Raw genomic sequence first — 17,195 nt, 5'->3', positions numbered from 1 at the left:
AGTCTAAATAACATCGGTTAAAGACTGGTCTCATGAAATGTCTACAAATCCAAGCTTTTGAAAGGATCTACAGGCATACTTTGACATGATATATTAAAGAGGATCAGAAATTGCTGAATCATTTCCAGCCAAAGAAATCAATTTATAAAGACAGATTGCACCATGAAATTATCAAGTCTGTATTTTGACAGACTAATTTTTTTTATAGAACCAAAAATGTCATCAATTAAGAGGAATGAAAAATTACAGGAAAAGAGCTTGGATATCTATGAAGTGTTGCAATACAAGGTTTCCTGCTCTATCTACATTTAAAGTTTCATTGTTTTCAGAACTTGCCTGATTATCTTCTGGGGGCCCAACTCTGCAGTTGAATTTGCTATGTAGCTGCTGGAAGTCTACTCCCATGGATAGCTAATCCATGGAAACCCATCATCCTCGGGCAGTTTGTGAGTTACACAGGCTGCCCTCTCCAGGACAATACAGAGTTCAGCATGTATTACTCTCTTCTCTCTCCAAATCCCAAGAAAGACACCATCAGTACAGCCCACTCAGCTTTGTCTTCTGCTCTTTATTTGATGTTGGCACTCTGCTCACTAGGGAGCTTTCCTCACTGGGCTGCTGAGAGCAGTGGTCTGGGCATGCACGGCTCCTCCCGAGACAGGCTTGGTCAGACTTAGCCTTGATATTTGGGCTTTTCTATGTTTTCTGTAATGAGCAGTAGGGAAGGACTTTGTGTAGGGAAACTTTTAATATTGGAGAAAGCAGCATTCAATAAAGGACATAAAAGAGAAGGAATTGAAAGAATACACACACATCAACTATACTTCAATTTTAAAAAAAGAACACACACACGCACACACACACACACACACGAAGACTGTAGGAAACAGAAACTCAGAAGGACTTAATTTGTTTGCCCTCACTCAATAATAAACAAATATGATAAAAATTATTAACACTTTTTCAGTATTTGTAATATGCTAGGCACTAAGTGCTTTTCATTTTTCATAGCAGCCCTATGAAAAAAATAAAATTATTAACCAAGGTTTATAGGTGAGGAACTTGTGGCATCAAGTAAAGTTAAATAACTTGCCCAAGGTTACACAGCTAGTAGGTGGTCGAACCAGGACTCAGACTCAAGCTGTTTAATTACAAAGCTTTTATTCTGAATGCTTTATTACTATAAAATGAAAAAGATATAACAATAATTTCTATCACACTTACTGAACAGATATTTCATGAAGTTTCTAAGTTCTAAAGTTTAATAAAAACACTAGTAATTACTATTCATTCATGTCTCCAAATACATAGAACTTACGAAGTGCCAGATTCCGTGTAAGTTATTTTGATAATGATTTCTTCTAATTGCTGTTGTTCATATTTTCTATCTAACTTTCAGGCCATTTCTGTTCTCTGTCTTGGCTCATATAGGGAGTTATGATGGAGAAACTGTTCTGTGAAACAATAGCACAGAAAATGGTCACTATATCCTTCACCCTGATTATCAGCGGCTGCTAAAATCAAAATCGGGTGAGCGTAAGTTTGCAACTAAAATAATGTGGCTGATTTCAGCCACAGTAAGCCTGGTTGTTTGTTCATGGACCTGCTGCAGCTTGCTCCTAAATTATAGATGATTGGCTATAAGCACAAGGGATTAGTATATCGTTGTCTTGTCAAAGTGACTAAAAAGAACCTTGAGATTTACTTGGCTTAGCAAATTCTCCATGGCTTGCCGTTCCTTCTTTTTATGCTACATCAGCGTTTCTGAATTACTGACAGCAGGGAGCAGGCCTCTCATTTTTATCTAGTTTAGTTTTTGCCAATAAACCTTGCCAAATTGCCTTTGGCTGAACCTTGGGCACTCCTTGGTAGGAAAATGAGAACTTGTGTTCACTTGATAGGCTGCTCAGGCTCAATCTAGAGCTTGTATTAAATATTATACCACCTGGAAATCTTAAGTTATTTCTTGCTTTAGAAACCTGTGAGGAGCATGAGATGGGAGTAACTTGTATTTTATGGGAGTTTAGCATAGCAGATGAATATTTTATACTTAAGCAAAATGTCTTGACAATTGCCTTTCACATTTTATTTTAGTTTCTTTAGATACTAAAGGTTTTTCCTTAGACTAATTTATTTGGATAATGAATATGTCATTCCTCATGGCCCGATGAGGTTCTGTTGTCTCAACTGGATAAACTCACAGAGGCTGAGTTAGACCTTATGAAAGGACTGGTCATCAGATACAGCTTTTGTGTGTGTGTGTGAAAAGCTAAGGGAGTAATTTTTTAGGAGGAACATGACTAACTTAAGGGATTTAGAGTTTACTTAGCTGCAGGCACAAAACTCTGACCTGCTTTATATACAAAGAGCTAATCATGAGGGTTCATCTGAACCCTCCATGGAGAGGGTGGAATTCTGCCTTTTTGTCTGCATTAGTCCTCAGGAGAGCACAGTCTTGTTCTGATAGCAGACCTAATTGTGGCTATGATTAAAAACAGACAGACAGATAGGAAAGAAAAGCAGATAATGTCCAATTTATAAAGGACACAAGAGGCATTGCTATAGACTTGCTTTGAAATTTTGAAGACACCTCTGTATAGGTTTTTCATAACAGTGTGCAGACTATTTATAGATTCTGAGATAAATATCCCCAGTTTTTATTAGTGTGGCTTGGAGATGATATCATTAGATAATTGAAGCACCATTAGGAATATCCTTTCCAGGGTAACTCACTAAAATAATATTGCTTAAGAATGATCATTGAAATACATTACATAGTCGTATCTCATGTTCATTAAATTATTTGCAAGCTTAATATTAATGATTAATAAGTAGAAAATGCCATGATATTAAAATCACATTTGTCTTGAACATATCAGGATCTCTAAGGTGTTAGCAGGGACTATAAAATGAAGTCCATATTAATTCACATCAAGGGAAAACACAGTAAGCTTGTATGGAGTATGAGAAATAAAAATGGAATCAAGCAATCCTTGAAGTTGGGGTTGAGGAAGTGAACAGCACAAGGCTCCGTGGATGTTGACTGGAAACATATTGTGAGATTTGCTGGAGTCTTTGGAGGCTGTGATGGGGGTGAGCCTATTGTTTTTCATAAGTGTTTTGTTTAAAAAGCATATATCTGTTCATTAAGACGCCTGGCTTTTCTCCATCTCAGATAGAGAGCCTCAAAAACTTCCTGGTGCTGGGAGGAGCCACTTCACCCACCCCACAGCTGACCAGGCTACTCTGGGAGCCTGTTCCTTTGAGACAGACACTGAGCGCAATAATGCTGTTATGAGGCTTTGCTTCCTTGAAGCAAGAGAAAACATTGCAGCCACAGGTAAAATATATATTTATATTTTGACTGTAGACTGCTTTGATATATTGTAAAGTGTTGGAGCAGGGAACAATAAAGAAAGTTCAATCTAATCCGATCTAGGTCTTGTAGAGTTTGACTGCGTCTAGCGAATGGTCAGCACCAGGTCACAGGAAGCCACAGGCTGTGGCAAACAAGGTTAGGATTCAGGAGGATGGATCCAGGAACAGGAGCTAGACCAGACCCCACAAGCAATTTATACAGTGCTGCGTATGTCAGGATCAGAGTGAGAAAAACTCTGGGCAGCAATCAGAATTGGTGTTGTAGCCATGGCATAGAGATTTGGTAGGGTAGAGGGCACAGCAAGAAATATGCTCCAAATATATGAGCCAAAGCTTAGGTCTGCATGGGGTAAAAGGGTTGAGTCTTGAGATGACCACACTGACACTTATTATCAAAGTGGGCTATGAGAAGATAGTGAGAAACTTGGAGATTGGGGGCAATAGCAAAACTTGAAATAGCTGCTGCTAACTGCTGATCCCAGGTCAAGAGAGCTGCCTGCTCTTTGTCTTAATTTTTTTGGTTGGGGGCTATGGGTAATGCTTTGGGTGTCTTTACCAACTACGAATCCTTTCCAGAATAAGTCAGAGTTCTGGTTAGAGCTTCTTCTAAGATGTATGCTAACATATGATTTACCATAGTTATTTGATATTATAATAGATTGAATAACTATTTGCTTAATTTCCCCTTTGTCTTCAATGGCTGTGTTAGTGTGGTGTTGATGCAGCCTACATGCTCCCAAAGTAAAAATCTGCTCCTAAGAACAATGCATAGTTTTGACCTTTCACCTAAAAAAGTAATTTTTTAATTTTAGAAATATTTTTCCTTAACATTAGGAATCTAGACATATATATGTTATATGATTGAAAAAAGAAACATATCTGAACCATGTTTTCCACATTCACTCTCTCATATTCAATTTGCAGATGGAAAATCTGCATGATTTTCTTATATAATTTTTCTGCATTAAAAGTCAATAAAGGTATACCCTTATAGAGTTTTAGAACCATTGTGAAATATTTAGAATAGACCTTGAAACAGATTCTAAAACTCTCTATTTTCCAGGACGCACTTATACTTACAAAATGACTATTATCCTGAAATTGCTCTCAACACTAATTCTTCTTACTGTTATTCCCAAATTGTTTCCACTGAAGCGGCTACATACCATTATTTCTACCTTAAACAGATATGATTGTGAATAGGCAGCACAATTGTGAAGCAAATTGGAAGTCTTCTACAGATTTATCATATAACAATAGGAACTTTGCCACAGAAGAATAATTTAGGTAAAGTGCTTCTACAAGCATATAAAAATGGAAAATGAAAAGGTTAGTTCTAGGCCTATGAACCAAGAAAGTGTTCCATAAGGACTTACAATGAATTCTTGATGAAAGATTAAAAAACAAGCTCATAAGTAGAATTCAAAGCATACAGCTACATAGAGGAATCGATAGCTATGCTGCTATAACTACATATACGCATCCAGCTCTGTGCAAGAGGAATTTTACTTCTTTGGTATATGTGTCCAATGGGTAATTAAGAAACATGTGTTTTACGTAATTGAAATATTATTATAATGTTGAAATTAGTATTTTATAAGTTTATTTGAAGTAACAGATTCTATCAAAATTTAAAAACCCAAGGGCTTCCCTGGTGGCGCAGTGGTTGAGAGTCCACCTGCCGATGCAGGGGACACGGGTTCGTGCCCCAGTCCAGGAAGATCCCACATACCGCGGAGCGGCTGGGCCCATGAGCCATGGCTGCTGAGCTTGTGCATCCAGAGCCTGTGCTCCACAACGGGAGAGGCCACAGAAGTGAGAGGTCTGCGTACTGCAAAAAAACAAAAAACAAACAAACAAAAATTTAAAAAGCCAAATAATATCAAAACAATGAACAAAGGAGTGGTAACTAGATTTAATGGAATATCTTACACATCCTATCTCATTTAATATTCAACAAAAACCAGTGAAGGTATCATAGGGTTTTTTCCAGTTTATATTTGAGAGAATCAGAGTACTGGAAGTTGATTTTGGGGCTACTCACCTCTCCAACATCCGTATGCTTTCTACAGGGCAAACCAGTGAGGACGTTGTTTCTTGTGTTTGTAGTTTCCTAATTAGGGATTCTCTTACACGTTAGGGGGAGCCAACCTGGTGTCATGTGGAGGATCTGGGTATGTCAGATTCTGGGATACATTTAAGGAGCACCTTCTGGCTGAATTTTTGGCTCATAATGTTGTTGGTTCCATTATTGTGTCTACTGATAAGTCAAATTGATACCTCGCTGCAGGAGATCTTGAGGGGTGGTTGAAAATCTGGAATACAGAGGTACATTGAAAAAATTATAACATTATCTTTATTATTTTTGATTGCCTTTTGTTGCAGATAACTATGAATCAGGTCTTGTCTGTTTTCTAGATAAAGGAAGACACAATCAATCTGAGTATTTTAAAGAAAACATATGTATTGATCAGACTTCTTTTAAATAATTCATGGGGAAAAACAGATTTTTCTCGATATTGAAAATCCTCTGTTAATATATCGTCAAGTCAATCCCCCAATTTAGGAATGCAGTATTGTCAGTAATATACCATTGTTTGAGAGTAAACAGTTAAGATATGCCTTATTTGAAATGAGACCGTAAACATAATTTAAATAGAGTCCTGGCCTTTCATCTAACATTATTGTCATCCTGAGGTAGTTTGGGATTTTTGTGTCACTGATAACCTGCTCAATTTTCTAATGATACTATAAAATAATAGTATTTTTTGTATTTTATACGAAAAAAAAGACTTTACAAAATAACTAAGGAAAACTATCAAAGGTATAAAATGAACAGTTTTACTAGCACATATTTCTTAATTAAAATAAAATTGCAGTACAGATTGTGTTTGGTGGACACAGTTTATATGGCACCCATACCTAGAACAGCCCTATTTCTTGCTTCAGCACCATCTAAAGGACTTATACTCCAGACAACACCCGCTTGAAGACACTCTTTTTTTTTTGCACCTCATCTCACCAGAGCCCATGTGGCATGGCCATATAACAATGTCAGCATTGCATTAACTTCTCCAACTGCCAAAAGCAGCTTTTCAACTCCTTTCATGTTCAGAATGCCAGCTTTGCCCCACGCTGTCTCATCACACCTGCCCACACACCGATTTGAGTTCCCACCCAGACACTCTTTTTCCTGAGAAAAGTCTAGCACTTGCCTTATTTACAGAGCAGAAGAGGCAGTACAGCTCTTGGAGACTTCTGCATTACCCGGCCCAAAACGGCCTATCTGCCCAATTTACCATCATTTTCTGATTTACCATCACCCTCCATGTCCTAAAGGGCTGTATGGAATTCTGTCAGCACAGGTTGGTATCCTCAAGCCGACTTCATAAAGGGAGCAACAACAGACTTTGTCTTCCAGCATGAAGAGAATCACCATACTCAGGGCATGAGAGTGGAACCTGAGGCTGCTGAATAGGACCAAGTTAACTGGCCAGATAGAAACGGAGGTTCCAGGGTATGCTCACACCACCATGTCTGAACAGTGCTGGTTGAAACAGATCAGGCTGATATTTTGTCCCTCAAAGTACAAAGGGAACAGGAGCTGAGTTCCCATGAAAATAAATGGAAAAAAGAAAAGAAATGTGAGACAATAAATATTTTCTTTATTCTATTTTTTTATAAGCAGGTATAAATCAGAGCTTAGTTTCATGGGAGGAAGGGGTTAAAAGCATGAGCTCTGAAATGAGCCAGCTTGAGTCAAATGCCAAACTCTACCACTTACTAGCTTCTGTGAGCTCAGGCAATTTATTCAAGCTCTCTGTGCCTCTGTTTCCTCATCTATAAAATAGGAATAATGATCATTCATCCCTCATGGGATGGGCAATTGTGAAGATTACATGAAATTATTCATGTAGAGACCTTAGAACAGGAGAAACTCAGCAAACATTAGCAATTGTTATTTAGGCAGGAATAAATCAGACAGTGAACAGAAGAGTTTGTTTTTTTTCTAAAATTTTCTATATTTGATTATTACCTGATTATTACTTGGCTGTCATAGTTAGCTATCTGTTTGATAGTAGTGCAGTAAATGTATCCACATTGTAGTATGTTTCTACTAAATTTTGAAATTGAAGGGATCCACTTATTTTGGAGGAGAAATTTTTCTCACAAATCCTGGTACATTTTGGGCTGCGTAGAGGCCCCAAACTTTTCATGTCTCCAGTGTCCTCCACTTGATGTAACTGCCTTGGTTAATAAGGGAGGCCTGGAGCTACAGTTCCAGAAATGGAAGTCAGTTCTTTCATGACTAGTGAACTTTAATGGCCGATGAGATTCAAATGGAAATCAGGCCTAGCTCATAATAAATGTCAAGTAAATATTAGAATAATAAAAAAACCGATATTTCTACCTGACCAAAGATCTGGACAGGAGCACCACAGACATCAGTCACACAAATGCTGCAGTCTGCAGAGGCGGAGAGAGCCAGTAAGGGGCCACCCGGCTCACACATCTCTACGGAACTTATCCAGTCTTCATTGAGGTCGGAACGATCTTAACAGAGTTGGGGCTTCTGTGAGTTTGTTCTTACTGGAATTAAGACAGTACTCCTAAATGAACAGAAATGCCAGAATTCTAAAATGTCCAAATATTAAATGATTGCAGTGATGTAACACTTTTTTTTAAAGTCTGATACGGAAATTGAAAAAGGTACATTTAGGAGCAGCAATCTGTGATACAAATGCAAAAGAACAGCTCATGATAACAGAGGTTAGGAAAATGGTATTAACATTCAAAAAAAGGTTTCTAACTGATTTAACTAACTTGAGAAGTGGAAAGAAAGGAAGGAGGGGAAGGGAGAGGATGGAAAGAAAAAAAGTAAAATCAGCTATTTGATGAAATTGATGAACTTCATCATGTATATAGGTCGTCACATATTCATTATCCATTTTATATATATTAGTGTATATATATATCAATCAAAATCTCCCAATTCATCTCACCACTGCCCCCCGCCCCTGCCACTTTCCCCCCTTGGTGTCCATATGTTTGTTTTCTACATCTGTGTCTCTATTTCTGCCCTGCACACTGGTTCTTTATCATTTTTCTAGGTTCCATGTATATGCGTTCATATACGATACTTGTTTTTCTCTTTCTGACTTACTTCACTCTGTATGACAGTCTCTAGGTCCATCCACATCTCTACTTTTGTATTTCAAAGGACTCAGCCTCAGAAAGCCTGCATGAAAATAGTTTGGTTTTTTTCCCTTCTGTTTGAGATAGGAAAAGAGCCACCAGAGCTGGGTAGTTTTAGAAAGTAAAGGCGGGCAAAGCGGGGGACAGCTGGGTTTTCTAGTCCCTTCTGCTTGAGCTTTAAATGTTTTTTAAGAACTCACTTTTGTCAAGCTGTCTTGGATATGGGTGCTGCTAGTTCCAAGGGCCACAGGAGGCAGTGGGAGGGGAGGGCAATGGAGAGGAGGGGAGGAAGAAAGAGAAAAAATTAGCAGATACTGGAAAAAAGCAACAGTGAATGTCCTTCTCATAGTGTGAGAAGAGACACCCTTTCACAGAACAGAAAGATATGGGAGACAGACTGAAATACAGAGATAAGAAGAGACTCAATTCTTAAATATAGCTAGGATCAGAGCACTTTTTCCTGAACCAGCTTGATTTGTACAGTGTAGTGACTTTTGACCTACATTTGAATGTTGCATTTGTCTTTTCGTGGAATTAATTCTGTTCTAGCAGTTATAAAAACAAAAGGAAAAGCAACCGTGTATTTTAATTTCTTACACTAAGGCTTCATTTTTCAATCACATTCAGTGTGATTAAAGTATTCAAAATTTAGTGCAGTGTGATTCAGTATATTTCAAAAAAGAAGTTTTTTTTTAATAACTGAATCAGTTTTATAACATATTGATCTGAGGTTGGTTTTCAAGTTAGATTTTTAAAAGTATGTGGTGTGCTATGTCTATTTCTAGAGTTGGAGAGATAGGGGTAAGGATGGTTTATCTGTGGAGATACATTTATCCCAGGAAACTGTCAGATGATTGTGGTATAAAAAGAAATTAGATGATGCTTGTGTTTCTTCAGTGTCCATCTCAGCATTAACCACTGTTATGCTGGGCAGAGTGTGTACTGGCACCCCTCCTCAGCTGATTGCTTTGATGACCAGTGACTTTGATTGAACCTATTCACCCAGTGTTTAAAATTTGATTTAGTTGCCCACGTTTAAACATTAAGAGGTTTCATATAATATCCAAATTTCTTGCTTCTCTTGGAAAAGAACGTGTCATTCCCTGAGAGTAGCTATGGCCCCCTTTATGGAAAATGGGTTCCCTCTAAGTCAGTGTAATGCCACCTTTCTTTCCCTTTTGCCTATGAACACTGAGGCTGACTTTCATTTGCTATTTATCATCTTGTACGAGACTTGATTTATTCATTGACACTGCCTTCCTTCCTGACCCCTGTAGGCATTTTACTTTGTAAATCCTCTGACAAAGGTTGATCATTCATAGGCCTGTCAGATATGCTGGGGATCCCTAATGTTCCCTCATGTCACACAGGCTGTGTTCCCTGCTGCACTCCTGTGGATACAGTGTGAACAAATAGAAGACAAGGAAATTGCTTCTGTATTTAAAACATAAATTGTCAATGAGGAGCTCTCGCTAGATGGATACACATTAAGAGCGGTAGCCAAGATCTGTGAAAACTATCATGTAACACATATATTTTTCTAGGAAAAAGTACTCAGTAATTGGACTGGCTTTTGAGATTTTGGGAGGGGAAGATGCAAAGAAAGTAGTAGTATGAAAAATTCTGACAGTACTTCAACCAAAGCTTTATTTTTCTTTTTAGTTAATATACATCTTGCTATACAGGATTTAAAGTGGGAATGTTAATTTCTGTTTTGCAGTTCATTATTATCTCTTCAGAAAATATCTGTTTGTTTCTTATGATACATCACTTTCTAACTTTATTAAACTTACATGTCTATGTCCCATCTCCCTTAGAAGACTGTAAGCTCCTTGAGTTCAGGTACCATATCATCTTCATTTCTGGTGTCCCCAGGACTTCAATTAATAATCTAGCACATGTTAGACACATATAAATGTTCAAGGAAAATACATTTTATAAAAATAAATCTCTGTTTTTTCAGGCAAAGCATTGGCAACTTGAGAACTGTTTTTCCCTTCCTAAAAGAAATACTAATTTAATGGAAGATAAGATTCAAGAGAAAAGCATAAAGGAAATTCCTTTGATTTCTAAGGAGGAATCAGGGTTAGACCCATCAAAACATTCTCTACTTGATAAGAAAAACAAAGAGTCAACATACAAGTAAGTACATCTTACCTGTAAAGAGTAAAATTGGCCCCAGATTCCTTCTGTGCTTTGTGGAATGTTCAATGGCTACTTCAAGATTTTGCTAACATTTAGGTTATTGGTAGGTATGTGTGTGTAGCAACGGGAGAACGTATGTTCTCAGGGTGATATCTGATTCTTACTTCTTGTCTCTGTTGAATGCTTGACTTCTGTGTCTTCTAGTCTTTTGTTTCTACTCCATTAGCAACCTAATTTTGGAAATTAACCCCTTTCTTCAAAAGCAATATATGTGTGTATATGTGTATGTATGTATCTACCTAGCTAGTTACCTGTCCATCTTAGAATGTATGTCAGATTTTACTCCTGGTTTTAGTAAGGCACACAGAGGTATATATGTCAGAAGTTCAAAGAGCTTGACTTTGAATGTTGGATATCACTCTCCTTTTATGACTTCTAGCCTTTCCTTCCTGTTGTTCAGCCATTTCTTCTTTTCATGCCACTGATGGATCCCATTCTTACATTCCTCTAACTCTAATGCCAGGCAGTTTTAATTGTTTCTTTTGTTTCCTATATTCTTGCTAACTCATGATCTCGTAATTTCACCTTTCATATTAAACAATCTTTTGGGAGAACAATTTTGTTCATTGTATTTTCTTTGATACACTTGGCATTTTTATTACCATGTACCTATATTACTTTTTTTAAGGTCTACAGAAAAATTGCATAGAAAGCACAGAGAATTCCTACATACCCCACGCCCATCCCACACAGTGTCAAACATTAGTGTGGTACATTTGTTATGATTGATGAACCAATATTGATACTTTATTATTAACTAAAGTCCATAGTTTACATTAAGGGAGTACAGTTGAGAGTTCTCTGATGACACCACGCAGAGACCTCTGCATTGCACCTTTCTAAATTAATGCACTCTTTGGCTAAGCTCTTGGGGCTCAAACCCACCAGTTGGGGTTTTTCTGTTCCAGTCCCCTCACACTGGCAGCCTCTCTTGGGTTAACTTCTGCTTGACCAATAGGAAGCTCACACGTCCTTGCCACACCAACTGCTCCACAGCTACCCCTTCTCCTCCTCTCACTGGGGTACCTTCAACCACAGTAGACTTTTTCAGATATTAATGAGCCACTGGTTCACTGTGTCCCTCTAATGGTTACCCCAGGGGGCATGTGTTAAACTCGTTGCCTGGTTTATGTGAACAGGAGCTAGAACTGAGGGGGAAGCATTCCTCCTCTCCCGTGGGAGTGGTTCTCAGTGCCCACCTACGGCTCTCTCCAGTGCAGTCCTCTCTTAGGATTGCTGCATCCTTAGTCTGTTTCTATCCTAGAGTGGTGGTTGGCTGAGCATCACAAGATGCTACCTCCTTGACAAAGTGGGCCTGCGCAAGGAATTGATCTAGCACCTCACTTTGGAATGTGGGGATACTTTTTACCTCTTAATTAATTAATTATTTTGCTTTCAGACTTTTTGGACCTCTGATGACGAGGTAGGAGAGAAAAAAATTCCCCTTTAAACATCCTGTTACATTAAATTACCTTTTGGTATTTGTTCTTCCATTTCCTTGAATTATGGCTTGCTGAAATGTCAAGTGGCATTTTACTTTCAGGCAGAAGAATCTTTCAATTTAGAAATACAGCATGACTGACGCTGTACAAGAATAGAGTGCTGAGAATGGAAAGACTTGGTGTACGATAAAATGCCCCCACCCAGCCACCCAACTCAATTGTACAGATCAGGAGATAAAGTTACCCCAGGGTAACACAGATTGATCATTGTTTCTCTTCCTGTGACACTTCTAGAAGAGTGAATGCAAGTGTCACAGATTCCTGTTTGAGTATTTCAGCCAAGATACTAATTTCCCATTACTTATGACAATCTCAGTTATTCTTTTTTTTTAAATTAGCCTTTCCTTAGATTTAAAAATTGGCACTTTAAACTGTTGACTTCTTTCTGACTTCTATCCATCTTATTTCATTTCCTATTGTTCCATGACACTTGTCTTCTGAAAATTAGTGCTGATGTATAGGTTCCTAACTTCACAGATTTCTCTTAAAACTAGAGCTTTGCATTCTGCCAGAGGAAATAAGACTACAGCAGAGTGATCATCTCACCTTCGTTATACATTTCTGTGGGCCTTGGGAGATGTTTCCGGCAGTAGAAAGCAAAGTTATCTCTGTTTATACCGCATCTTTTCAAGTGACAACACATCCAAAAATACCTGTGATATTTAAAATTTCTGCCTTTAATTCAAATGAGTGAATTGAAATAAATTTTAAGACTTTGTAATTATGAGATAGAAGGGAATAATATCATTTTGGAATTTTTGAACTAATTGAAAGGAAAAGGTTAAAAACGTATCCTCAGAATTGACTTGGCAGATACAGCCCTCACTTCTCCTGGAAACATGTCCATGAATCCTATGGAGAAAACCTACAAATGAAATACAATTGTCAGACGTAGAATGTCCCTTGTGGCCTCCATCCAGTACTGAAGAGATTACAGATCACCTTTTCCCTAAGAAAATATTATTCTGAAGAATGTGCCCTATTTCTAATCAGATTAGGAAATCCAAGGAGAAAATCATGCCAGTTCTTGTCCATATGCAAAAGTATGAAAGAAAAGTAAATATGTGAAAGAATTTAGAGAGACTAAAAGGGGAAAAGCACATTTGGTCTGTGTATGCGGGTGGAGGGATGTTTAAATGGAGGGGGAGGAAGAGTAAGATACAGATGAAAAAAGAAAAAAGCCAATAGAAAATGAAAGAAGCTTGAAAAATGAAGGAAAAATTTAATAATTTAAAGCCATGTTCTCACCTTAACTCCTAAGATTCTCTTTCCAGGATAAAAAGCTTGGCATTTATGATGTTCTGTCTTATACATAAATACCAGGTTTTTATAGTGCTTAAGGTATTTTATAGTATTGTGTGTGAGAAGTAGGTAGGTGGTAAAATGTCATCTTCAATTTAAGTCCTGGGGATATGCAAATGAATATAGAATTTAAGAGAAAATAGGAAGTCCTAATGCTGAGTTAAAAACTGACACAAAGAAATAGATTTTTCTCCTTCTGTAGGTTCTGCAAAAGTCATTAGTACCACTAGAAAATGGGGAAAAAAAGAAATAACTGAAAAAAGTAAATGGGGGAACAAAAACCACAGTGGACATACATTTTTCTTAACCTATGGCAATAATTGGTTTCTGGATTCACACAAAATTATTGTAATCTAGAAAAATTGTAGATAAAATGAATAATTTAGACAATATAACCTTAGAGTGTTTCCTTATTATGAAAATAATACATTTTCATTAGGAGAAAAATTAGAAATACAAACAAGCAAGAAGAAAAAGACGAAAAGAAATCATTAGCAGCAAAACCACCAATAATACTTAGGCATTTCACTCTTCAGGTCTTGTTCTGAGCATGCATATACAAATAAAGAAATATACATTTTATAAACGTGAGGATATAATACACACAGTTTATAACCTGTTTTACTACTTAAAACCATACAGCCAGTGCACTTCCAAGTTACTTAATATGAGTATCTACAGACATCAGTACTCGTAATGACCTCTTAGGAATTTATCACCTAGCTTTTTAAACATTGTCTTCTTTTAAAATATTTACAAATTTTAACTGAGAAACATTTATTTAAATACCTTCATGCACACGTGTTAAGAGTACCTGACTGAATTCATCATTACAATAAATTCTTTGAATTGGAGTTGCTGAGTCAAAGTTTTAAAGGCCTCTGAGTCTTGCTAAATTGTCATCCCAATTATGTGAAGACTCTACCACCATCAGTATATAGAAATGGCTGTCTCTGAACCAACACTGACTATTGTCATTGTCTTAAAATTGCCACTCTGATAAACCATCAGTTTTATGTTGTATTTTTTAATTATTTGTGAGAGAATATTTTTCACGTTTGTTAATCTTTAATAATTCAGTAATGAACTTGAAAGAGGTATCTGATGTCTGCTAGACTAATTCCTATTGAGGCCTTAAGAGAAGCACATCCCAGCCTCTTCTTGAATATATCCTACGGGCTGCACTCACCATCATGCAGATAGCCTTCTCTGTTATTCAACCAGTCTTTATTATAGAAGGGCTCTAATTGTAGGTCAGATCTATCCATTTGTAGGACATGCTCTCATCCATCTTCATCTTATTCTAGGGCAACAAAGAGCAAATCTACCCCATCTTCTACTATGTGACAAATTTTTCTTTGGCTACCATTAAAGAAATATTTATGGGGAAATGATTATTAGAAACCAGGATAAAATAATTAGATGGGAAATGAAACATAAATTCCATTAATTTCTCTGTAAGTTTATATAAGGCAGAAGGTACACTTAAAATTAATGTTCCTTAGAAATATGAAATAATTATGTTCTAAATTCCATATTATTGTTAGATGGGAACTGATATTTAATATCATTTATATGCTGTTGATTATCTAATTATTCTGCCAGTAGAGCTTATGTGAGAAAATAAAATAGGAATATTATAAATATAAAAAATACAAACATAAAATAAGAGTATTAGAACTGGCTGTAGGGGGTGTTGGAACTCCTGCTTTGAGTGAAAAATATTGTATTATTCTTTCTTAAAGAGATAGTAGCCAATACTTATTGAGTTCTTACCATATTCCAGGCACTGTTCTAGGGTTTTTGTGTGTTTAACATTTAATTGTCACTATAATCCTTGGTGATATCTACAATTATAATCTCCATTTCATAACTAGGAAAGCAAGACAGAAAAAAGTTAAGTGATTTACACAATGAAGAAGAGGTGAGCCAGGGACCCCAAAGCAGGCATTCGAACTCCAGAGTCAGTATACTTTGCCACTGCTCTGTTCTGCCTGTCTGACAAGCAACATGTGACCATATTGAAAAGTTGCTGGTCCCTGAGTCAAGTGATCAAATGTTTTGTCAAGTACCTGCTATGGGTAAGCCACTACTCTAGGTACCTTCACTTTCCTTTAGGGCACTTGGGGACTTGTCACACATCGTTCCTCCTTTCTACATCCAGAACCGAGAGATGGCAGATTTAGTCTTTCCTTCTCATAGAATTGATGGCAAGGATGTCAGAGCCCATAGTAGGCTCCCTTCTTGCATCAGCACATAAGACATTTTTGCAAAAGTTTTAAACTCTATCTGTGTTCCTTATTACATTCTTTAGCTTCTTTGTATTCGACCACTAGGAATATTGGACTCTTAGGAATATTCACTTCTTTCCAGTTCCCTGTACATTTTCATAGTAACCACTTTCCAAGAAGTCAAATATCTATGGAAAAGAAGCAATAGGTTGGCCTGTAAATCGAAGTTGATCCTACAGTCTAGTTGTTCATAGAACTGCCCTTTGTCTTGGAGTTTTATCAGTATAGCTCCATTTCCTAGGCAGTCATCTAATTCGTGCAGGTTGTTATGACTCTCTAGAAGAGTTTCTCTTACTGTCCGCCTTCCTCTTTCCCTCTGTGGATTAAATTCTTTAGTGGAGATAGACAAAGTCTTTCATTTCATACAAAAGATACTCAGTTTAAATGCCACTGGATGAGAGAGCTGGAAAACAAAGGGTCTAAAAGCAGGAAACCGTTCAGGGTGTTTGGAGAAAAACTAAGGTCTGGTGTTAACTAGTCCAAAGATAGACCTCCCTCAAACTTTTGCACCTCAGTTTATTTCAGTTATACTTTCCTGAGGAAAAAAATATATTCTTAACCTAGTAACTGCAAGACCTAACTGCACTGTAATTTACCTTTCCTGCATCCACCACCAACTTCTTATTTTTACAGATTCTCTTACTATTTAAAATGACTCTCTAAAGATACCATCATTCTTGTCTTCAAAGCCCGGATAGTGGCTGAATAAACATGTTTTTTTTTTTTAAATTAATTTTTATTGGGGTATAGTTGCTTTACAATGTTGTGTTAATTTCTGCTATACAGCAAAGTGAATCAGTTATACATATACACATATCCCCTCTTTTTTAGATTTCCTTCCCATTTAGGTCACCACAGAGCACTGAGTAGAGTTCCCTGTACTATACAGTAGGTTCTCATTAGTTATCTGTTTTATACATAGTAGTGTGTATATGTCAATTCCAAATCTCACAATTCATCCCAAACCCCTTCCCCCCTTGGTATCCATATGTTTGTTCTCTACCTCTCTCTCTATTTCTGCTTTGCAAATAAGTTCATCTGTACCATTTCTCTAGACTCCACATATAAGTGATATACAATATTGTTTTTCTCTTTCTGACTTACCTCACTCTGTATGACAGTCTCTAGGTCTACCAACGTCTCTGCAAATGGCACTATTTCGTTCCTTCTTATGGATGAGTAATATTCATTGTACATATGTACCACATCTTCTTTATCCATTCCTCTGTTGATGGACATTTAGGTTGCTTCCATGTCCTGGCTATTGTAAATAGTGCTGTGCTGAACATTGGGGTACATGTATCTTTTGGAATTATGGTTT

General features: G+C 37.1%; 1 protein-coding gene across 1 annotated transcript in view; it reads left to right on the top strand.

Annotated features, from left to right (window-relative positions):
- The window catches only part of WDR49 (WD repeat domain 49), a gene marked incomplete at both ends in the record, with an annotated part of 147,948 nt that overhangs the window by 108,169 nt on the left and 22,584 nt on the right, over positions 1–17,195 (top strand). Inside the window, 6 exon segments of the mRNA XM_081235345.1 lie at positions 1,432–1,457; positions 1,461–1,530; positions 3,176–3,340; positions 5,519–5,652; positions 5,656–5,706; positions 10,538–10,716. Coding sequence (XP_081091471.1) covers positions 1,432–1,457; positions 1,461–1,530; positions 3,176–3,340; positions 5,519–5,652; positions 5,656–5,706; positions 10,538–10,716 — 625 coding nt within the window.

This window comes from Mesoplodon bidens (assembly GCF_964165515.1).
Source record: "Mesoplodon bidens genome assembly, chromosome: 5".
NCBI classification, from domain to species: domain Eukaryota; kingdom Metazoa; phylum Chordata; class Mammalia; order Artiodactyla; family Ziphiidae; genus Mesoplodon; species Mesoplodon bidens.
This window is presented reverse-complemented; position numbering and strand designations above follow the sequence as displayed.